At 50.9% G+C, this 24,177-nt stretch overlaps 1 protein-coding gene and 1 long non-coding RNA gene across 3 annotated transcripts in view; one reads left to right on the forward strand and one right to left on the reverse strand.

Moving 5' to 3' along the window:
* Nucleotides 1-445, reverse strand: part of TVP23A (trans-golgi network vesicle protein 23 homolog A) — a 50,424-nt gene extending 49,979 nt beyond the window's left edge. Inside the window, exon 1 of one of the 2 annotated variants that reach the window (XM_054533462.1) lies at nt 62-445. In XM_054533462.1, coding sequence (XP_054389437.1) covers nt 62-70 — 9 coding nt within the window. In that variant the 5' untranslated portion in view covers nt 71-445. The remainder of the gene's footprint in view (nt 1-61) is intronic. The other variant, XM_024233908.2, reaches the window with a different exon arrangement.
* On the forward strand, nt 313-22,925 carry LOC129050689 (uncharacterized). The gene is made up of 5 exons (XR_008514401.1): nt 313-443; nt 4,381-4,526; nt 18,144-18,310; nt 18,913-19,067; nt 20,435-22,925. It is a non-coding gene; the product is annotated as an uncharacterized LOC129050689 (long non-coding RNA).
* Nucleotides 22,926-24,177: the final 1,252 nt, after the last annotated feature.

Genomic DNA, 24,177 nt, shown 5'->3' on the forward strand with positions numbered 1-24,177 from the left:
GCTCCCTCAGGCTCCTCTCGTCCCCGCCGCACCTCCAGCCCCAGCATCCCCGCGGCCCTACCTGCTTCATCACCCTCCCAGGAGCCCCCCTGGCGCCCAGGCCCGGGGCTCCAGCTCCGCCCGTCGCCGCTGAAGGGCTCGGACGCCGGGCGGGCGGATGCGGGCAGCAGACGGTGGACGCTGAGGGTCGGGGCCTGCGCCCCGTGGGGCCGCCTCAGCGCAGGTTCTCGGGTGGGGCGGGGCGCTCGGGGCCTAAGGCGCAGTCGCAGGCTGGGGAGGGGGCTCGGCTCGCCGGGGACGCGCCCGGGAGAGAAAACGGCGGCAGGGAGGGAACGGCCTGGGGAACTGCGGACAGAGATGGTGGGAGGAATGGGAGTGAGGGGCGGGGGGCGGCTGCGTCAGCGAATGGTGTGGACGGCGCATAAACGTGGATGGAGTGAATGGTAAGGCAATGAATGAATGTCAGTGGTGGGCAGCCGCATTCAGGGTTGGGAGAAGGTCAGTGTTTCCCAACAGTCTCTGCGCGCAAGAAATTCCCAGGAAGCTTGTGAAAAGCAGATTCTCAGTCCGGGCCCAGGGGATGTGGAAGGCTTGGAGTGGAGCCCTAGAGTCTGCCTTCCCCGCCCCGCCCCTCACCCCCCGACAAAATGCAGTTAGGATGGACCCTGTTGTGTTTTTTTGGGGGGGTGGGTCGGGGAAGGCAGATTCTAGGGCCGCACTGCAGGCCTTCCACATCCCCTGGGCCGGGCCTGAGAATCTGCTTTTCACAAGCTTCCTGGGAATTTCTTGCGCGCAGAGACTGTTGGGAACAGTCTGCGCCCAGGCTGGAGAGCAGTGGTGCCATCATAGCTCACTGTGGCCTCAAACTCCTGGGCTCAAGCAATCCTCCCGCCTCAGCCTCCCGAATAGCTGGGACCACAGGCTGCAGCACCACACCTGGCTAAATTTTTATTTTTGTAGAGAGGAGGGTCTCACTATATTGCCCAGGCTAGTCTTGAACACCTAGGTTCAAGCCATCCTCCTGCTTCAGCCTCCCAAAGTGTTGGCATTACAGGAATGAGCCATCACACCGGGCCTCATCTGCCTTTTAAGGGGTGACGCTGCTACAGCCACAGCTTCAGAAGCACAGTGAGATCTGCGTGCATCGCCATGGCAGGCACTTATTAAGCACAAAGTTAGTGTAGTATTAATACTATTATTGACAGTAATAGTAGTGTTTCTTGATGTGAAAGTCTTCCTGGGTACCTCCCAGGAAAGAAAACTTGTCACCTGAGGGTCTTTCCTGGCCCAGGACATAGTGACTCTCCTCTCCTGCGTGCCCTGTCCCTGTCCTGATCCCCCACCCACGGGCAGAGGGCTGAGCATCGAGATGCCAAAGCCACTGATCCTGCCCTTTGCCCTCTCGCCATGGGTAATAGGTACGTGTCCCCCGCCCCTGGTGACCCCAAAGAGGGCTCCTGGGCCACAAGCCCCTAACACATTTTCCCCACTGATGGTCTCCATGGGCGGAGGTGGAGGCAGGAGCTGTCTCATCTCTGATCCTGGGCCTGGGTTCCAGGCTTTCTGCCCTTTGCCCCCACCCCAATTCCCTAAGCTGACCCCACAAGGGGCCTGCCAGGTGTGTATGGAGGGAAAGTGCTTTTTCCTATGCCATTTCTTTTTTTTTTTTTTTTTTGAGGTGGAGTTTCCTTCTTGTCGCCCAGGCTGGAGTGCAATGGTGCGATCTCAGCTCACTGCAACCCCTGCCTCCCGGGTTCCTGCAATTCTCCTGCCTCAGCCTCCCAGGTACCTGGGATTACAGGCACCTGCCACCAACACGGGTAATTTTTGTATTTTGTATTTTTAGTAGAGGGGGTTTCACCATGTTGGCCAGGCTGGTTTCCAACTCCTGACCGCAGGTGATCCACCCACCTTGGCCTCCCAAAGAGCTGGGATTACAGGCATGAACCACTACACCCGGCCTCTACTATGCCATCTTCAGGAACCAAGATTTATATATATATAAATGTGTATATATATATGTGTGTGTGTGTATGTGTATATATATGTATATGTATATATATTTGCCAAACTCTGCTGCAATTTGGGTAGCTTCTAAAAGACCCACTGCCCAGATTGTGTTATGGACCAATTAAATCAGGCTCTGTGGGGATGGGACCCTATACCAGTGCTTTTAAAGCTCCCAGGTGTTGGGCTGCAAGGTAAAGAACCAGTGATTTAATGAGTGCTTCTGGCCCCTCAATCTGCAAATGAATCTCCTGGGGTTGGCTTAGACGCTGGATGCTGACTCAGCGGTCTGGGGGTCTGGGGGTCTGGGCAGGGCCTGAGATCCTTTCTTTCTTCCTTTCTTTCCTTCCTTTCTTTTCTTTTCTCCTTTCCTTCCTTCCTTCCTTCCTTTCTTTCTTGAGATGGAGTCAGTGGCTAGATCTCAGCTCACTGCAACCTCCACCTCCTGGGTTCAAGTGATTCTCATGCCTCAGCCTCTTAAGTAGCTGGGACTTCAGGCACATACCACCATGCCTGGCGAATTTGTATGTTTTTAGTAGAGAGAGGGTTTCACCATGTTGGCCAGGCTGGTCTCGAACTCCTGACCTCAAGTGATCCACCTGCCTCAGCCTCCCAAAAGGCTGGAATTACAGGCGTGAGCCACCGCCTCCGGCTGAGATCCTGCATTTCTGAGAGCCCCTGGTAGAAGCTGATGCTGCTGCTCCCTGGACCACCCTTTGAATTGTAAAGATCTAAACCACCAAGGCCTGGTTTTCTAGAAAGGCCTGTGAGCTCTTCCTGCCCAGAAGGGTGAACGGAGAGGCCCACTCCCAGCCGGGCCCCAGCAGCCTGGGAGGGGATATTGGGAGGAAGGAGGAAGGAGGCAGGAGGGCAGCTGGAGGGAAGAAGCCGTTGCAGAACATTTAGGGGCTTTTTCTCTGACCCTAAGAATCACCAGCTGTTGGTGTCTGTTGAGTTGGGGTTCCTGGAGTCATGGGAAAACCCCCTTGGAATCCCCACTCAGGACCAACTGTCATTCTCAGCCACTGGGTTGGAGATTCCTCCAGAAATATCCTCAGCTCCTGCCATCTGGAGGTGGTTCTATAAATACAGGGTCACTTCTCTCCCTCCTGACCTGTCCACATGGGACAGAGAGCTGAGGATACAGATGCTGGGGCCACATATGAAGCCCTGTTATTCCCTCCTTGGAAGAAAGCACCCTCCCTCTACACATGGCCCAGACGGCCCTCTGTGGGGTCAGCTTCCTGAATCTGGGGGGGTGGGCAGAGGGCCTGAGGGTTGCACAGAGAACTCATCTTGGTTTAAAACTGGCTGCGGCAGAGACACCTAGTTGAAAGGTAGATTTTAGGCCGGGCACAGTGGCTCACACCTGTAATCCCAGCACTTTGGGAGGCCGAGGTGGGTAGACCACTTGAAGTCAGGAGTTTGAGATCAGCCTGGCCAATATGGCAAAACCCTGTCTCTACTAAAAATACAAAAATTAGCCGGGTATGGTGGCGCAAGCCTGTAATCCCAGCTACTCAGGAGGCTGAGGCAGGAGAATCGCTTGAACCCAGGAGGTAGAGGTTGTGGTGAGCTGTGATTGCGCCACTGCACTCCAGGCTGGGCCACACAGTGAGATTCAGTCTCGGAAAAAAACAACAAACAAACAAAAGGGTAGATTTTAGGATCTCACTCTAGGTCTTCTGAACCTCCAGGGTTGCGTCTTGGAGATCTGCCTTAATAAGAGCTGCAGAGAGGGCTTGGAAGCCCGACCTTTGGGAAACACTGGCCCTCTCCCCTCCCGCGACCCCCACTGGTCTTGGCGCCTGAAGGATTTGGGGAGCAGACCTGTGAGAAGCAACCCCATCTCTGATCCCTGCAGCTGGGCTTGGGACCCTGAAGCCAGAACAACCCCAGGGAAGGAGGTCCAGGCTCAGGTAGCCACTGGCCTCTGGATGACCTTGGAGGTCAACATCTGGAGTCTGCAGGCTTTGTTGGGGAGGGGGCAGGTCGCCTTAGGCAGGGGACTTCACCTCTCTGGCCTCAGTCTCCACATCTGTAAAGTGGGGCCATACTTTCCCCCTACCTGGCAAGGATGATGAAGGACTAGAGAAAACATGTCAAATGCCCTTCTCAGAATAGGGGCTCAGTAAACAGCGGCCTTGTTGACAGTGACTTAAGGTCATCAGCACAGGGGTCTCGGGTCAGGAGACCCAGTGGGCCAGCAGCACACAGAACAGGAGCCTCGTGTCAGGGGCCTCTGCTGGGGATATCTGTCTTCCCGGCAGAACAGGGCTAGCCTTTCCTGAGTGGCTCCTGTTGGCCTCACACTGCGTGCCCCCAGGACAAAGGGCACCTGGACAGAGGTACACACACAGTCTTTCTCTCCAGTGACCCCAGGAGTCCTGGACCAGGAGGCAGAAGCTTGGGTGTGAATTCTGGCAAACACAGGACAGGGTGCTGGAGCCCAGAGGCTGGAGGAGAACGTTCGGCCAGGGGAGGAAGGAGACATCAGTCTGGCAGGACCATGGCAAGCTGTAAGTCACACAGAGTGTTTGACTCTTTCGCTGTGAGCAAAGGGCAGTTGGCATAGAGGGTCGGTGGGGAGTGGAAAGAGTTTGACTACATCTGGGGCTTGAAAAGGCTCAAGATGCACTCAGTGTCCCCACCAGGCAGGATGGAAGTGGCAGCCCCCAAACCTGTCACACCAAAGCCAGCAGCTGCTCATCACCCTCAGCCCGGCATTCCTATGAGTGGCACTCCCTACGATCCCACTGGCACCTGAGATCTGCACCCCACTCCCTGGCATCTGACAATGATCCTGTCATTTCTCCCCAGGTAGGGTTGCCAGATCTAGCAAATAAAAATAAGGGAACTCAGGCAGGGCATGGTGGCTCACACCTGTAATTCCAACACTTTGGGGGAGGCCAAGGCAGGCCGTTCATTTGAGGTCAAGAGTTTAAGACCAGCCTGGCCAACATGGGGAAACCCTATCCTGATTAAAAATACAAAAATTAGCTGTACGTGGTGATGTGCACCTGTAATCCCAGCTACCAGCAAGGCTGAGGCAGGAGAATTGCTTGAACCCGGGAGACAGAGGTTGCAGTGAGCCAAGATTGCCCCACTGCACTCCAGCCTGAGCAACAGAGTGAGACCCTGTCTCAAAAAAAAAAGAAAAAGAAAAAAATAAAAATAAAGAAACTGAGCTAAATTAGAATTTGAAATAAATGACAATTTTTTTAGTGCAAGTATGTTCCATGCAATATTTGGGACATAATTATACTTAAAAATGATCACTTGTCGCCGGGCATGGTGGCTCATGCCTGTAATCCCAGTACTTTGGGAGGCTGAGGCGGGCAGATCACGAGGTCAGGAGATCGAGACTATCCTGGCTAACAAGGTGAAACCCCATCTCTACTAAAAATACAAAAAATTAGCCAGGCTTGGTGGCACGCGCCTGTAGTCCTAGCTACTCAGGATGCTGAGGCAGGAGAATCACTTGAACCAGGGAGGCAGAGGTTGCAGTAAGCCAAGATTGTGCCATTGCACTCCAGCCTGGGTGACAGAGCAAGACTCCATCTCAAAAAAAAAAAAAAAAAAAAAAGTTCACTTGTTTATTTCCAGTTCAAATGTATCTGGGTGGCCTCTATTTTCTGGCAGTCCTGTTGTAACCATACACAGGCTCGGCTGCTGATCACTTACAAAGCTAATAAGAAGGACGAGATGCAGTGAAAGGAAAGTGACTTTATTCCAGGGCTAGTGGTGGGGAAATGGCCCAGTCTTGTGCTTTACAGGAACCATTTTTAACTTTAGGCTGGGGAGAGGGACTTAAAGAAAGGGCACTTGGAAGGTTGGGCACAGCGGTGGCTCACACATGTCATTCCAGCACTTTGGGCGGCCTAGGCGGGAGGATCATTTGAGCCCAGGACTTCGGGTCTAGCCTAGGCAACATGGCGAGGCCCTGTCTCTACAAAACTAAAAAAATTAGCCAGCCACAGTGGCACACACCTGTACTCCCAACTACTCTGGAGACTGAGGCAGGAGGATCACTTGAGCCCAGGAGGTTAAGGCTGCAGTAAGGTGTGTTTGTGCTACTACACTCCAGCCTGGGCGACAGAGCTAGACCCTGTCTCAAAAAATAAAACATTTAAAAAAGGAAACTTAGAACGGGAGTGGTGCCGGGTACAAAGCCAGTTTGTCTTGTTCCAGCGGCTATCTTGAGCCTTTCTCCACCTGAACCATAGCCTGGCGTCATCCCAACCATGCCCAGGTTGTTGACAAACCACCTAGAGATAATCTCTGGAATTTTGCAGCTGGGTCTCCAAGCCTGGTCTGTTTCAAGGTTAGCTCCTGGAACTTCTAAGTGAACACATAATTAATACAAGCATACAGCCAGATAAATGTGCATGGGATAAGGGAGAGAGACAGAGTTTGAAAGTACAGTTCAAGGCTATATTTTAAGACTAAGGAGGGAGGCCGAGGGGGTGGATCACAAGGTCAGGAGTTCGAGACCAGCCTGGCCAGTATGGTGAAACCCCGTCTCTACTAAAAATACAAAAAATTAGCCGGGCACGGTGGTGCACACCTGTAATCCCAGCTACTTGGGAGGCTGAGTCAGGAGAATCACTTGAACCCAGGAGGTGGAGGTTGCAGTGAGCCGAGATCATGCCACTGCACTCCAGGCTGGGCAACAGAGCGAGACTGTCTCAAAAAAAAGACTAAGGAGGGGAAAAAAAGGTTTCTGCAGTTTGTTTTGACGTTATATCTTGAGACTAAGGAGAAAAGAGAAAAAGGGAAAAAAGTGTAAAATGCGTTTTGAGGCCTGGCACAGTGGTTCATGCCTGTAATCCCAGCACTTTGGGAGGCCAAGGCAGGTGGATCACTCGAGGTCAGGAGTTTGAGACCAGCGTGGCCAACATGATGAAACCGCATCTCTGCTAAAAATACAAAAATTAGCTGGGCATGGTGGTGGGTGCCTGAAATTCTGGCTACTTGGGAGGCTGAGGTAGGAGAATCACTTGAACCTGGGAGGCAGAGGTTGCAGTGAGCCGAGATTGCGCCACTGCACTCCAGCCTGGGGAACAGAGCAAAAAAAAAAAAAAAAAAAAAAGCATTTTGAAGCCAAGCTACTCAGTTACACTATGACTCCAGGCCAGGGGACATCCGGGCCCACGAGGTTGGGGGGGCTCCCACCCTCCTGTTTGTATGGCTGCCCCTGTGACTGTGACTGTCACACTGCTGCCCGTTTCACGGAGGCTCCTTTCGGTGACCTGGTCCATTCCTTCTTCAGGCTGGCAGCCAGTGCAGGTTACCCAAGAGGGCGGAGCAGAGAGCCAAGAGAAGAAGGAGGGTCCCCTCCCGTGGGCTGCCTTCAGGGCCCCATCTACCTTGTCAGGCACAGGGAGTGGTACATGGAAATAGCCCTGGATTTCTACCCAGACAGACCTGGGTGCAAATCCTGACACCAGCTATGCCAAGCACGCTGGTGTGGACACAGATGCAGCCCTTAGCAAGAGATGGAAGCTGCTGATTGCTGACCCTCTTTAGGCCAGCATTCTAGTTGCAGACAGATAAATACAGCCAAGTAAAAAAACAACAAACTAGAGCTTGTCAAACGTGCACTAAATGCCGCGTGTAAAGCTGTGCTATCTAATCCAGGAGCCACAAGTCATTACTGAGCCCTTGAAATGGGGTGAGGCTGGATGGAGATGGGCTGTCAGGGCAAAGTACACACCAGAGATTGAAGACTTGGTAGAAATAAAAGGCCGGGCATGGTGGCTCACGCCTGTAATCTCAGCACTTTAGGAGGCGAGGCAGGTGGATCACCTGAGGTCAAGAGTTCAATACCAGCCTGACCAATATGATGAAACCCCATCTTTACTAAAAATACAAAAATTAGCCAGGTATGGTGGCGGGCACCTGTACTTCCAGCTACTTGGGAAGCTGAGACAGGAGAATTGCTTGAACCCGGGAGGCAGAGGTTCCAGTGAGCCGAGATCGTGCCATTATACTCCAGCATGGGCAACAGAGTGAGACTCTGTCTCAAAAAAAAAAAAAAAAAAGAAAAGAAAAAAGACTTGGTAGGAATAAAAGAATGTAAAATAATAATATTGAAATCATGTTTTAATTGTTTACATGCTATAATGATAATCTTTTAGACATAGTGGATTAAAGAGAAAGTATTATTATAATTAACAGCCTGGGCAACATAGTGAGACTCTGTCTCTACAAAAAAATAATAATTAAAAAAAAATTAGCCTGGCGTGGTGGTGCATGCCTGTAGTCCCAGCTATTCACGAGGCTGAGGTGGGAGGATCACTTGAGCTGGGGAGTTAGAGACAAGCCTGGACAACATAGCAATACCCTGTCTCTATAAGAAGTACAAAAATTAGTCCGGCATGGTGGTGTGCGCCTGTAGTCTCAGCTACTGAAGAGCTGAGGAGGGAGGATTATTTGAGCCCAGGAGGTCGAGGCTACAATGAGCCGTGATTGCACCACTGCACTTCAGTCTGGGTGATAGTGAAAGCCTGTCAAAATTAAAATAAATGTCCAGGCATAGTGGCTCACGCCTGTAATCCCAGCACTTTGGGAGGCCGAGGCGGTCGGATCACTTGAGATCAGGAGTTTGAGACCAGCTTGGCCAACATGGTGAAACCCCGTCTCTACTAAAAAATACAAAAATTAGCCAGGTGTGGTGGTGCACGCCTGTAATCCCAGCACTTTGGGAGGCCGAGGCGGTCGGATCACTTGAGATCAGGAGTTTGAGACCAGCTTGGCCAACATGGTGAAACCCCGTCTCTACTAAAAAATACAAAAATTAGCCAGGTGTGGTGGTGCACACCTGTAATCCCAGCTACTCGGGAGGCTGAGGCAGGAGAGTCGCTTGAACCCAGGAGGCGAAGTCTTCAGTGAGCCAAGATCATACCACTGCACTCCAGCCTGGGGAACAAAGCAAATAAATTTTACCTTTTTTTTTTTGAGTTGGGATCTCACTATATTGCCCAGGCTGGTCTCAAAATCCTGGGCTCAAGTGGTCCTCCCACCTCAGCCTCCTGTATAGTTGGGACCATAGGCACATGCCCACTATGCCTAGCTTATTTTATTTATTTATTTATCTATTTTGAGACAGAGTCTTGCTCTGTCACCCAGGCTGGAGTGCAATGGCGCCATCTCGGCTCACTGCAACCTCCACCTCCTGAGTTCAAGTGATTTCCTGTCTCAGCCTCCTGAGGATTACAGGCACCCGCCACCAGACCCAGCTAATTTTTGTATTTTTAATAGAGATGGGGTTTCACCACGTTAGCCAGGCTGGTCTGGAACTCCTGACCTCAAGTGATCCTCCCTTCTTGGGCTCCCAAAATGTTGGGATTACAGGCGTAAGCCACCACACCCAGCCTGCTAATTTTATTTTTTGTAGAGACGGGATGCCAGAAGCACACAGAGGGGAAATTCCAGACCAGGGAACAAAAGGGACAGCCAAGTTTTGATGTGGCCCGCCTGGCCTCCCGAGCAACACACTCTCTCACCAGGGCCGTGGCGAAGTCAGCAAACAGGCCAAAGAAGGCCTCTTGTCACTCAAGGGCCTGGACAAGAGACAGAAATGTCAGGTCAACAGGGCCTTCTCTGCGGCCAGCCGGGATGGGGGGCAGTGGCTGTTACTCCAGTGGGCAGGATGGGCCCTGGACCTCTGCTTCCTGTTGGAGCAGCCAGAGGTTGGCAGGCCCCTCCCATGGGGGCAGGGCTGGGGAGGTCATGACGCTGGTTGCTCCCTCAGCAGCCGGGGGATCTGAAGCTTGTCCCCACTAGAGAAAGTGACCTAGCCGGGCCCTGCTTGGTCAGGAACTGCCGATCTTTCCCACTTCTCCCTGCACCACTCATCGTGCTCTGACCACAGTGGCCAGACTCCAAGATTTTCAGAAACTTCCAAACCCCTTCCCGGCTCAGGGCCTTTGCTCCTGCTGACTCCCCGGCCAGGAGAGCCCTTCTCCTCCTGATTTTCTCAGGGCTGAAAATACAAGGTCTCCCCACAAGGGGCCTTCCCTGAAGCCCAGCTCATGTCCCACCCAGTTTCTCAGTCCTTCTTGAGGGTCTGAGATCTAGACTGTGGCCTGACATGTTTGTTCCCTTTCTAGCACTTTCTACGATCTCTAATTCTCTCGTTTTCTTATTGGTTTGGTAAGATTCCCCTCCCCATGCCTCCACTAGGGTACTGTCTCCATAAGGGCAGGCGTCTCTTCTGTTCATAGAGCATGGGGCCAGGTGCACAGCTGGCGTTCCACAAGCCGGCCGAAGAGTGGGTAAACAAAGGGATGAGCGACTCAGGACATGCGCCTGGCAGCGAATCTCTGCAGAGTCCCCTGATGAGGACCTTACAATTCAGGGGACACAGAGACCTGGATTATTGCCTCCCAGGGGGGTCTGGTCTCAATCTAGTTCTCTCTTTCACACACACACACACACACACCACCTTTCAGCACAGGCCCACCTGTCCCCATACCTCCCAAAACGCCCTGCCCCGCATGTCAACATGGAGGATGCATTTAAGCTATGAGGCGGGGAGCCCAGAGTAGCCGCTGCAGCATGCCTGGCCCTCCGCCGCAGGGAGGTTGGGTTGGGGCGGGCAGCGGGACTCAGATTACCCAGGCCTCGATTTGGGAGCCCTGGCGGCCTCTTGCAGGAGGAGCTCAAGCAATGGCTGGCTGCCTGCCCTAGCAGGTCTGCGAGCCAGCAGGCAGGCTGCCACCACTTACGGGAAATGCTCCGCTGAGGAGAAAGAGTGGTAGGTTGTTTAGCCCAGCCCTGGCCCCTGTCCAGACTGGGTCAGGAAGCTTTGCCCTGTGCCAGCGTCGCCCACGTAAGCTCAGTTCCTCCCCAGACGGCTTGTCCAGAGACCCAGAAGGCAAGCCGAAGAGTCACTGCCCATCTCTCTCCTTCCTATGTATCCAAAGCAACAACAACAAAAACCAAAACAGCAGTTTGTGGACTCAGACACTTTGCAGTCAGCGTGCTTTGAAGCTCAGCTCTGCCTCTTATCAGCCGGGAAATAAATAGCTTGGACAAGTTACTAAACCTCTCTGAACCTCAGTTTCCTTCAGTGTGAAATGAGCATCATGACCTGTTTTAAGGGCTGTGAAGGGGTGGCCTGCCCCTCCACACCTGTGGGTATTTCTAGTCAGGTGGGATAAGAGACTGAGAAAAGACACAGAGACAAAGTATAGAGAAACAACAGTGGGCCCAGGGGACCGGTGCTCAGCATACCAAGGACCTGCACCGGGCACCGGCACCGGTCTCTGAGTTTCCTCAGTTTTTATTGGCTATTATCTTCATTATTTCAGCAAAAAGGAATGCAGTAGGAGGGCAGGGTGATAATAAGGAAAAGGTCAGCAACAAACATGTGAGCAATAGAATCTATGTCATAATTCAGTTCAAGGGAAAGTACTATGACTGGACGTGCACGTAAGCCAGATTTATGTTTCTCTCCACCCAAACATCTCAGTGGAGTAAAGAATAACAAGGCGGCATTGCTGCAAACATGTCTCGCCTCCCACCATAGGGCGGTTTTTCTCTCATCTCAGAATTGAACAAATGTACAATCGGGTTTTATACCGAGACATTCAGTTCCCAGGGGTAGGCAGGAGACAGTGGCCTTCCTCTATCTCAACTGCAAGAGGCTTTCCTCTTTTACTAATCCACCTCAGCACAGACCCTTTACGGGTGTCGGGCTGGGGGACGGTCAGGTCTTTCTCATCCCACGAGACCATATTTCAGACTATCACATGGGGAGAAACCTTGGACAATACCCAGCTTTCAAGGACAGAGGTCCCTGTGGCTTTCCATAGTGCATTGTGCCCCTGGTTTATTGAGACTAGAGAATGGCGATGACTTTTACCAAGTATACTGCTTGTAAACATTTTGTTAACAAGGCAGGTCCTGCACAGCCCTAGATCCCTTAAACCTTGATTTCATACAACACATGTTTTTGTGAGCTCCAGGTTGGGTCAAAGTGGCTGGGGTAAAGTGGCTGGGGCAAAGCTACAAATTAACAACATCTCAGCAAAGCAATTGTTTAAAGTACAGGTCTTTTTCAAAATGGAGTCTCTTATGTCTTTCCTTTCTACATAGACACAGTAACAGTCTGATCTCTCTTTCTTTTCCCTACAGGGCTGTTGGATAGAAGGCAGGAGCTAATTTGTTTTTTTCTTTTTTTTTTAGATGGGGGTCTCACTGTCACCCAGGCTGGAGTGCAGTGCTGCAATCATAGCTCTCTACAGCCTCCAATTCCTGGGCTCAGGCAATCCTCCTGCCTTAGCCTCCCTAGTAGCTGGGACTACAGGTGCACACCCCACACCCAGCTAATTTTTTATTTCTCATAGAGACAAGGTCTTGCTATGTTGCCCAGGGTGGTCTGGAATAGACTTAAGTGATCCTCCTGCCTCAGCCTCCCAAAGTGCTAGGAGTACAGGCATGAGCCACTGTGTCTGGCTAAGAGTTAATGTTTTATCACATACTCAGTACGTTGCATGCACATAGTAATTGTTTGCTAAATAAATTATGTCAATCCACCTTTATTTTCACTCCAGGAGGTAAAGTGCATGGCATGATACCCATTTTACAGATCAGGTGATTGAGGCTCAGAGAGGTTTTGAAGCAGGTGCATACAGCACACCAGTGGTAGACCCATGAGTAGATATCAGGTCTCCACCTGCTTCCTGCTCATAGCTTTTCCCATCACACAAAACGGGGGTGCACAGTCCCTGCCAAACCTTTAACCCAAGGTTGCAAAGTGCCTGCCCAAGGGTCAACTCTGGGGTCCAGACATGTTTGGGTTGGACCTGCATAGTTAAAAAAAAAAAAAAAAGTCAGCGTTCATGGAGTTAATGGCCAGTATTGGAAAATCGGGGCCAGGTGTGGTAGCTCACACCAGTAATTCCAGCACTTTGGGAGGCCAAGGCAGGAGGATCTCTTGAAGCCAGTTCAAGACAAGCCTGGGTAACAAAGTGAGACCTCATATCTATTTATAAAAAATAAAAATACTAACCAGGCGGGGCATGGTGGCCTGTGCCTGCAGTCCCTGCTACTTGGGAGGCTGTCGTGGGATCACTTGAGCCCTGGAGTTCAAGCCTGCAGTGAGCTGTGATCACATCACTGCTCTCCAGCCTGGGTGATAGAGTGAGACCCTGTCTCTTAAAAAAAAAGGAAAGAAAAGAAAAGAAAAATCAGATGTCACTTTTTTTTTGAAGTCTGTATTTCTGTTTTTTCTTAAGGAAGCTCAGGTGACATGGAGCCTGAATTCCCTGTGGTGGGAGCTGAGCGGTGCTATCCCCCCTTAGATGGGGTTGCAGAGTCGAGCTCACCACTCTCAGAGACCAGTGTGCTCACTTCATTCTCTGCCGCTGGCGAGTTTGCCATTGCTCCTGAAAACCTACTGTTGTAACCTGGGCATGGTGGCTCATGCCTGTAATCCCAGCACTTTGGGAGGCCAAGACAGACGGATTACCTGAGGTCAGGAGTTTGAGACCAGCCTGGCCAACATGGTAAAACCCTGTCTCTACTAAAAATATAAAAATTAGCTGGTTGTGGTGGCACATGCCTGTAATCCCAGCTACTGGGGAGGCTGAGGCAGGAGAATCGCTTGAACTTGGGAGGCAGAGGTTGCAGTGAGCTGAGATCATGCCATTGCCCTCCAGCTTGAGCGACAAAGCGAGACTCTGTTTCAAAAACAAACAACAACAACAACAACAACAACAACACCCGCTGTCAGGTGGGATTCCCCAGAAGCAGACCATACCCTGCATGAGAGTGCATGAGCATCTTAGGGATTAGGCAGGGCCCTGGGGAGGGTTGGAGAGATGGGCTGAGAGGCAGGCAGGCCACACAGGATTGTGATAGCAGACAAAGGCCCTCAAAGATGTATCAAAAAGTACCAAAAACTGAGTGGCTTAAAAATCAGCAATTCATCGTCTCCCAGTTCTGGAGGCTGGAAGTCTGAGATTAATGTTTCTACAGAGCCCTGCTCCCTCTGCAGGCGCTAGGGAAGGATCTGTCCCCAGCATCTCTCCTAGTTTCTGGTATTTTCTAGGCTGTGGCTGCGTAATCCAATCTTCACATGATGTTCTCTCTGTATGCGTGTCTGTGTCCAAATTTCCCCTTTTTATAAGGACACCAGTCATATTGGATTAGGGATCCACCCTACTCCAGTGTGACCTCATCTTTCTAATGATGTCTGCAATAACTCTATCCCCAAGTAGGGTCACATTTTAAGGTACAGGAAGTTAGGACTTCAATGTAGGAATTTTGAGATGAAGGACATATTCAACCCTTAACAGAAGGTAACTGTGGCTCACCCCACAGGAGGTTCTCAGAGTCTCCAGTGGGAGGAGGGAGCTGGGGTCTTTATACCCCCCTGTCCATCTTGCCCTTGCCCCATTGGCTGTAGAAAAACACACAGGCAAAGCGGGTTCCAACATCATGAGGGATGTCTCTAGCCAAGAGGTGCAGGGGCTGCTGTTGGAAGTGAAAGCTCACCAGGACCTGGTGGGAATGAAGATGGTGACAGGATCCGAAGGACTGTGGGCTCCTGCCAACCACCATCAGGGAGACAGAGGAAAGGGTCTTTACTCCACCTCTGTCATCCACTACCTTGGTGGGAATTGACCAGTAGGGTGGCCCTAAATGAGTCACTGGCCTCTCTGCCTTACTTTCTCCACATACAGGCCACACCAGCTGGGACCAGAGCTGCTAGGAAAAAGAATGGATGATGCCCACTCACCCCCATCCATGTGCACCCCAACCCAGCTGGTGCTTGGGGAGTGTCAGCAGGTGGAGGTGGTAGAGCCCTCATACTTGTCAGCATCAACTCACTTACAGACGGACTGAGGAGCCCCTGGGAGAAACAGGACCCCCAAATCAGATAGCCCTCCCCATGAGTGAGCGCAGGATATTCAAACACAGGTCTTGAAATGTGGCATCTGGGCCAGGTGTGGTGGCTCATTTCTGTAATCCCAGCACTTTGGGAGGCCAAGGCGAGTGGATCACTTGAGGTCAGGAGTTCAAGATCAGCCTGACCAACATGGTGAAACCCCATCTCTACTAAAATTACAAAAATTAGCTGGACATGGTGGCACACATCTCTAATCCCAGCTACTTAGGAGGCAGAGGCAGGAGAATCGCTTGAACCTGGGAGGTGGAGGTTGCAGTGAGCCAAGATCGTGCCACTGCACTCCAGCCTGGGCAACAGAACGAAACTCTGTCTCACAAAAAAAAAAGGTAAAAAAAAAAGAAAAGAAAAGAAAAAAGAAATGTGGCTTCTGTGTGCAGCAATGGGTGCCAGAAATGAGGCCACCTAGGAGGGGAAGAGGGTCCTAGTCCGGTAGGTTATATTCAGCTCCGAAGCCTGGGACCAGGAAGGAGGGAGGGCTCCAGGCTCGGCATTCAGCGGTGCTAACACCAGTCCCCGCTCCAGCTGCCTGGCACTTCAGTGCTGTGTGCAGTGAGCCTGGGGACCCAGGCAGCCCTGCTGGGAGGCCCTGCTAGTAGCATCACACAAACAGGGAGGTGGCAAGGCTGCCCAGGAGAGCACGCAGACTTCTTCCCCAGGAGAGGGAACCGGTGGCCTGGAGGTGATGACAGCCTCATCCTGCAAGACCTAGAAGTCCCAGCTTGTCCAGTAATAACAGCAGGGACATCTGTGCCCTGTCTAGAGGCATAGATTGTGGCATCAGTGGGATGGCCCGGGCTGTACTCTTTGCAGCAGCAACGGTGGCTCTAAACCCTTCACAATAGAGCTACCAGCAGTTTAGGGAGGCTGAAGCCAGCAGAAGTTGGGGAGTGGGCTGGGCACAGTGGCTCACACCTAATCCCAGCACTTTGGGAGGCCAAGGTGAGCAGATCACCTCAGGTCAGGAGTTCAAGACCAGCCTGGCCAACATGGTGAAACCCTGCCTGTAATAAAAATACAAAATTAACTGGGCATGGTGGCACATACCTGTAGTCCAGCTACACAGGTGGCTGAGGCAGAAGAATCACTTGAATCCAGGAGGTGGAGGTTGCAGTGAGCCAAGATCGTGCCAGTACACTCCAGCCTGGGCGATAGAGCAAGACTCTGTCTCAAAAAAAGAAGAAGTGGGGGAATGGAGGTTCTGGGGGCGTTGGTGCTCATGGAACAGTAGCCTCAGGCGGCACTCATGCTTCCAGGCCTGCTGCAAGAGAGAACCCCCGGGCCATACACGCAGCACCCCAGAGTTGAGACTCCCAGAGCCCAAAAAACTGGGTTTATGTCCTGGCTCTGCCCCAACTCTGGGCATCATGAATTAGCCTAGGCTAGGCCCTGTTGCAAACACACCTTGCCTTTTCAAACATAATGGAAATTTGTTTATCGCAACAGTCCTGGGTTGGCATTCCAGGTGGCAGGGCAGTTGTTCTCCACTTGGAAAAGCCCGACTTTTTCTAGCTTGGGGATCCACTCTACCCCAGGACCCACTGACCTCCATATCCAGAAGGTAGGAGAGAAAAGACTATGGAGGAGGTAGATCACTCACTTAAAGGACCCAGGAGAGGCACAGATGCCACTGGAGAGAACATAGTCACCTGCCCACACCAAATGCAAGGGGTGCTGGGAAATGTAGTCCAGTTATGTGCTTGACTACAATCCTTTTTTTTTTTTTTTTCTTTTTTTCTAGAGACAGGGTTTCTCTCTGTCGTCCAAGTTGGAGTACAGTGGCACCATCATAGCCTACTGAAGGCTTGACCTCCTGGGCTCAGGTGATCCTCCCACCTCAGCCTCCTGAGTAGCTGGGACTACAGGGGCACATCACCACACCCAGATAATTAAAATTTTTTTTTTGTAGAGACAGGGTTTCACTTTGTTGCTCAGACTGGTCTCCAACTCCTGGCCTCAAGCAATCCTCCCACCTTGGCCTCCCAAAGTGCTGGGATTACAGTCCTGAACCACCATGCCCGGCCTTTATTCTTATTCATTCTTTTTTTTTTTTTTTTTTTTTTTTAGAGACAGGATCTCACTCCGTCACCCAGGCTGGAGTGCAGTGGCACAATCATAGCTCACTGCAGCCTCAAACTCCTGGACTCAAGCAATCCTCCCACCTTAGCCTCCTAAGTAGCTGGGATTATGGACAACCACCACCACGCCCTGAATTCTATTTTTACAGAGGATGGAGAAAATTGATTTCAGTGACTACCTACTAGTGGCTCCCATGAGGTGAATTCATGTTGCTGGATTTCCATCGCTTTGACTCTAAAATGGGAATGGTACCAGTCCTTCCTCATATGAAGTGCTTAGCACAGTGCCTGGCAGGCAGTGAACCTGTGATAAATGGATATTCAGTGTTAGTAAATCTCCGTAGCCACCGTTGGGGTTCTAGAATATATTTGTGGAGGGGAACTATGAATGGGGCTGAGCTTCCTGGCAGCCAAATAGAAAAGATCTGAATACACTAAGATTTGGGACCTTCACTGAGATGTGATTACTCTTGGATTCTGTCTGGGGAAATCCAAGCGTCTGCATTTCTGCCCTTCTCTCAGAATTCAGTCCAGCTTCCTTCGTGTTCAACATGAATGTGGAGTTGGTGCTGTGCTGCCAGGAATTGTCAGCCACACTTCCTGCGTCCCAGAGTCCAGAGTGAGATGACCAGCCAGCCCCAGGGCTGCTTGGCCAAGGTACCTCGAGGACTGGATTTTCATTTCTCAGCCTCACTTGGCCTTTATACCTCCGAGACGCTGCATTCACCATTCATAATTTTAGCTCAGTTCACTTGGAAAAACCCAACCACAAAGCAGAGAACTTGAGAAAGGCCCCAGTCTGCATTTGGTGGGTCCAGGCATGGCCACTTCTACCCAAAGGGTGGTGTCAAGCCCCCTCCCTGTGTTCTGCCACAGCCCGGAGACTTTCATCCAACTGTAGCCAGGGAACTTCCGCTCAAGGGAGTCACCAAACACCCTTCTTTTATTTTTTATTATTTTAGAGACAGAGCCTCACTCTGTTATCCAGGCTGGAGTACAGTGGCACAGTCACAGCTCACTGCAGCCTCGACCTCCTGGGCTCATGCGATCCTCCTGCCTTAGCCTCCCGAGTAGCTGGGACAACACAAGTGCATGCCACCAAGCCCAGCTAATTAAAAAAATTTTTTTTTTTTTTTTAGAAACAGGGTCTTGCTATGCTGCCCAGGCTGATCTCAAACTCCTGGACTCAAGTGATCCTCCCACCTTGGCCTCCCAAAATGCTGAGACTACAGGCATGAGCCACTGTGCACAGCTGAAATGCCCCTCTGAAGCACATGGGGCAGGGCTTCTTGGCCTCATTTTCCCGGTAAGTGGCTGAACCTCAGAGAAGAAAAGGGACTGGCCAAGGCCACCCAGGGGGGTGAGACCATCTCTCCTCTTTCGTCTTGTGCCCTTCCCTACAATCCCGTCTCCAGACCACATGCGAAGTGAGCTTGTTGCCCAGCAGTAACTGGATCCCACAGATGCCAGCTCAAAACTTTCTAGAGGCTTCCCTGCCTACACAGTTGAATCTCAGTGCCACATGGCCTGGCCCTGGCGACTTCTCCCCCACTCTCAGCCCCTGCCACTCTGTCCTCCTCTCCAGCCTGGGCCACGCTGCCCACCATCCTTGGTGGCTGTTCTTGGAATGCACCAAACTTGACTTGGGGACTATGCCCTCGCCGTCTCCCTTGCCTGGCACGCCCTCCACACGCCTTGGGGACTATGCCCTCGCCATCCCCCTTGCCTGACATGCCCTCCACATGCCCTGGCATGCTCATCACATGGCCAGCTCTTCCGTGTCCTTCCGGTGGCAGCTCAGAGGTCACTTTCTGAAGGAGCCACGGTTGGTGCCACACTAGGACGTTATGACACTCACTCTCTGGCAAACACCTGGGACTCTGCCTGGGGGCTCTCTCTGTCTTCTAGAAGCCTCAAGACCCAACAGTCAAGGCCAAAGGTCTGGAGTGGTGAAGCCCCCAGATGCTGCACCCAACCAATGACTTTCAGGAGCTGATGTACCCCCATTCATCCAACACATCACTCCATCAGGTTCCTTCCCATCTTCATCTGGAAGTATCCAGGTGACTTGCTTGTTGACTATGTTTCCCCAACTCGAATGTGAGCTTCTTGAAAACAGGTTCATGATCACCCTCTTCCCCCAGTCCATGTCGCCAGCCCCAGGACAGCTCCTGACCCATAGCAGGTCCCTTGTACATAATTGATGGATGAATGAATGAATGAATGAGTGGGTGAAGGAATGAGTCAATGAACCCCAATCCAGTGCTCCTTCTCCACTCTTCCTCAGCTCTCACTGGAGCTAGAAAACAAAAATCTACCTTCAACCAACTCCTGGCTCGGCCCCATCCCCAAGGAGGGGCTCACACCCTGGCTCCACCTTGAATCCCCTGGGAGTTTTTTTTGTTTTTGTTTTTACAAGATCTACACCCAGCCTCAACCCTGAACTCTGAATGAATTCATCAGGCAGGGGGACCCAGGCAGCAGCATTCTTAAAAAACTGCCCAGGAGATGCCAATGTGCAGCCAGGGTGAATAACCACTGGTTTAGAAGTTGGGGAGTAGGGGAGGACCCAGACAGAATCCAGGGTTCTAGGGTGGCCAACTCTCCTAGTTTCCCCAGATCAAGGGGATTCTCAGGAGGCAGGCTCTGCAGTGCTAAAACTGGGATAGTCCAAGCAAACCAGGATGAGTGGGTTACTCTACGTGTTCCCCATGCCACCTGGATAACAGACCAGCCAGCCACACCCCTGCCCTGGCCACTTCTAGAGGTTCAAGTCTCTTGAGATCCCCGCTGCCTTGAGGAGAGGGCCATGAATCCTGCTCTAGACCTTGAACATCAGAGGAGGGGAAAGGGCCACAGACGGACAGCATGGGGGTGAGATTGGAACCACGGTTCAGGCAACTGATGCTGATGAAGATCAGGCCATCCTACCTCCTTTCCTCACCCCCACCCCACCCCAGGCAGGTGTGATTCTAACAGAGGGAGCTGGGCTTTCCCATGTGGCTTGTGGGCAGTGCCTATTCATTGTGAGAGTCTTTTGGGGTCAGGCAGGATTTGTTTCCGCTTCATTATCCCCTACCCAGGCCTGGCACATATGAGGTGCTCAGTAAACAGAGGCACAATACTAAAGGCATGCAAGAAATTGATCACCATGTCAGCTGGGAACGACCTAGCTTTTTCACCCACTTTCCTCACTGCACACATGCAGTGTCTGCTATAGTGTCAGACACAATGGAGATGCTCAATGTCTGTTTGTTGGTTGAACAAAAGAAAACATTGACAGCTTTTCCAAACAGGCTTCTGTCTCACTCCAGCCTCTCTTGCCCATTACTCTGTTGGGGATTTGGGGGCATTTTCCTCACACCCCTTGGTCTGAGTATTCATCCAACCACATGAATAAAATTAAACTTTTATCTGTTCTGTTATGTAGGGCAAAACTACCAGCTGACCCTAATATCTTCTTACATCAGATGAGGATTTTTGGCTGGCTCATGGTCCTATCAGCTAAAGATCACCCTTCTTGGCCTCCCCTGCAGGGAGTACGGTCATGTAAAGTAAAGCTAATAAAGTAAGTTGTGCCACTTTGGGATTATACTTTTCCCTGTGATAGAATGCAGTTGTGATGGTAGGAGCTGGAGCAGCCATGTTGAATCATGAGGTAGGAGCCATGAATAAAGATTGGGAAACCCAGAAAGAGAGGGAAGCTGAGACCCTGCCCTATAGAGCCTCCTTATCTGTTCTGAATAGCTGATACTTGGACTGTTACCCAAGAAAGAAATACATTTGTCTCTCATTGGCCTTTGTCACAGCAGCCATACCTATATCTTACCTTATTTTGAATCACGCAAAAAATGGGTAGATGGATATCTGTCCACTGTGGTGTTGTGTTTGAGATCATTTGGCTTAAGACACTGGCTCCATGACTCACGCATAGGGAAGCCCCTTAAAGAGATAAGCACTCACCCAGGGTACAGAGGAGTAGAAACTAGGCATGAAGAGAGGCTCTCAGGACTGCCAGTGGGAAAAGGGTGCTATGGCTTGGATATTTGTTCCCTACAAACCTCATGTTGAAATTTGATCCCCAATGTTGGAGGTGGGGCCAAATGGGAGGTGTTTAGGGCATGGGGCATGGGGATGGATCTCTCCCTCCCATGGGGTGAGTTCTTGTTCTATTAGTTCCCAAGAGAGCTGGTTGTTAAAAAGAGCCTGGCACCTGCCCCTACCCTTGCGTCTTCTCTGTCCATGCGATCTCTGCACACATGCTCCTCTTCACCTCCCACAAGTGGAAGCAGCCTGAGGCCCTCACTGCATGCCCAGTCTTGAACTTCCAGCCAGCAGAATCATGGGCCAAATAAACCTCTTCTCTTTGTAAATTACCCAGCATCAGTTATTCCTTTATAGCAACATGAAATGGACTAAGACAAAGGGACTTCAGTATTAAGATACTAAGCATAAAAAATGGCACTTTCCATAGGTGCCCCAATGTAAGAGCTACATGGGCAGACACCCCAAAACATAAGTACTACTTTGCACTGTGCTGCTTCTCCCAGGGCCCAGAGAGGTTAAGCAACTTGACCAAGGTCCCACTGGTAAGTGGCAGAGCTAGGACTTAAGTCCAGCTGTGATATGATTTGGATCTGTGTCCCACCCAAATTTCATGTTGAATTGTAATCCCCAATTTTGGAGGTGGGGCTTGGTGGGAGGTGATTGGATCAGGGAGGCAGTTTCTCATGAATGGGTGCTCATGAACAGCATCCCCTGGGTGCTGTCCTTCTGATAGTGAGTGAGTGAGTGAGTGAGTGATTGCAAGATCTGGTTGTTTAAAAGTGTGTAGTACCTCCCCCCTTTGGAGCAACAGGAATTCTCATTCATTGATGGGGGGGATGCAATAATGGTGAAGCCACTCTGGAAGACAGCTTGGAAGTTTTTAACAAAATAAACATACTCCTACCATACAACCCAGGAATCAGGCCCATTGGCATTTACCCAAATGAGCTAAAAACTCACGTCTACACAAAAAACTACACATGGATGTTTATAGCAGCTGTATGCATGATTGTCAGAACTTGGAAGCAGTCAAGATGTCCTTCAGCAGGTGAATGGATAAAAACCGAGGTACATCCAGACAATGGAATATTATTCAGTGCTAAAAAAGAAATGAACTATCAAGCCACGAAAATACATGGATGTTAGTAAGTGAAAGAAGCCAATCTGAAAAGGCTATACTCTGTGTGGTTCCAACTCTATGATATTCTGGAAAAACTATGGAGACAGCAAAAAAGATCAGTGGTTGCCAGGGGTTGAGGGGAGAGAGGAACAAATGGGTGGAGCACAGGGGATTTTTAGAGCAGTGCAACCTCTGTATGGCACAGTAATGGTGGATTCATGTCATTACCCATTGGCCCAGCCTCACAGAATGTACCTCGAGCACATTCATCCACCTTAATGTAAACCATGGACTTGGGGTGATGATGTGTCAATATAGATTCATCAGTTGTAACGAATGTTCCACTCTGGAGAGGGATGTTGAGAATGAGACCAGCTGTGCATGTTTTGGGGGAGGGCGTACAAGGGAAGCCTCTATCTTCTGTTCAATCTTGCTGTGAACCTAAAACTACTCTAAAAAGTAGAATCTCTTTTTAAAAATCTGAGGGTTTGGGTTGAGGACTGAGGACTTATAGGGCTGTCTCCAGGCCTTTAGGATGGTCCTGGCTTCTGCTCCCAGAGCTCATGAGGGGTATCCCAGTGTTGTACAGGAGAACCACGAGAGGCTTACAGCAGATTTGGAGCCAGCGAGCCCGGGCTCGTCTGCTTCTGAGGGGCAGCCTGCGGCCCTCAGTGGTACAGGAGCAGTGGCCCCTGACTGGCATGAGGTTGGCATAAGCCTTCTCTGGGATATACTCAGAGCTTGGCATGTTCAAGCTGAAAATCATTCTTAGAATTTCTCGGCCGGGCGCGGTAACTCACACCTGTAATCCCAGAACTTTGGGAGGCTGCGGTGGGTGGATCCTAGCCCAGGTTTCTCAGCTGAGGCACTGTTGACATTTTGGGTTGGATAACTCTATGTTGTGAAATTCTGTCCTATGCACTGTAGGATTCAGCATCTCTGGTCTCCACCCGCTAGATACCAGACACACCTTCTCTCCCTGTTGTAACAACCCAGAATGTCTCCAGACATGGCCAAATCCCCATTGAGAACAATGCTCTCATCACCTTCACTTTCCAGATAGGGAAAACTGAGGCCTGCGGGGGCCAGGACTTACCCAGGGTTTCACAGCACCTGAGAGCTGCTCAGGTAAGGTGGAGTTGGGGCTGCCCTGCCCATATTCCTGGGCACTCGAAAATCCAGCACATGCCCAATGTCCCAGGCAAGCTGTGACTCTGCACGTGTGGGCTCCATCCACCGGGGCCAGAGTGAGAAGGAGCCAGTGAATGCAGCCCCCCGCAGTGATGGTCCGGGTGGAGGATAAATGCCCCATCTCCCTCGCCCCAAGGTGGGATTGAGCCTCAGTTGCTCATCACCCATTCTGACTTCCTTTCCTTCCTGGATCCCTCCCCAAATACCCACATCCTTATCTCAGGATCTGTTTCTAGGGAACCCAAGGATTGCATTGTATCTTGCCTGTACTTCCTGCCTTCAAGATTCTCTGCACCAGGTTATGATCTGGAGTATTCCGGAGTCTGGGAAGCCAACAGACTGTCTATGTTTGTCCGGTGGCTGGAGCCCAGCTGGTAGGCACCGGTGCAGCCATGTGGGTGGGGCCATCTGTGCAGCATTCATTCGGATTGGTCTGGTATTCTTTCTAATGCTAATGCCCTGTTGAATTTCTTTCTTTCTTTTTTTTTCTTGTTTTTTTCACCAAAATGATTTTTATTTCCAGTGTTTAATTGGGTATGCACACAGGCTTGACACAGGTTTGGATTCATTAAGTCCTTACGCAGAATTATATTCTTCTTGATAAAGAAGCCTGTTCCATCCAGGATCCACTATCTACACACCTATGTTACAGCATTTCTATCAAATCTGGCATTTGAAGAAAAGATACACATTTAATATGTTCATTTAAGTTATGTATTTTACAGAAAGAGTAAAAATTCACGTCACGCAAAACTCAAAAACTGTATTAAAACTTTGAATATAAAACTCAGGTCCACCTGGAATGACTAAAGAAT

The sequence above is a fragment of the Pongo abelii genome, chromosome 18 (genome assembly GCF_028885655.2).
Source record: "Pongo abelii isolate AG06213 chromosome 18, NHGRI_mPonAbe1-v2.0_pri, whole genome shotgun sequence".
Classification (NCBI taxonomy): domain Eukaryota; kingdom Metazoa; phylum Chordata; class Mammalia; order Primates; family Hominidae; genus Pongo; species Pongo abelii.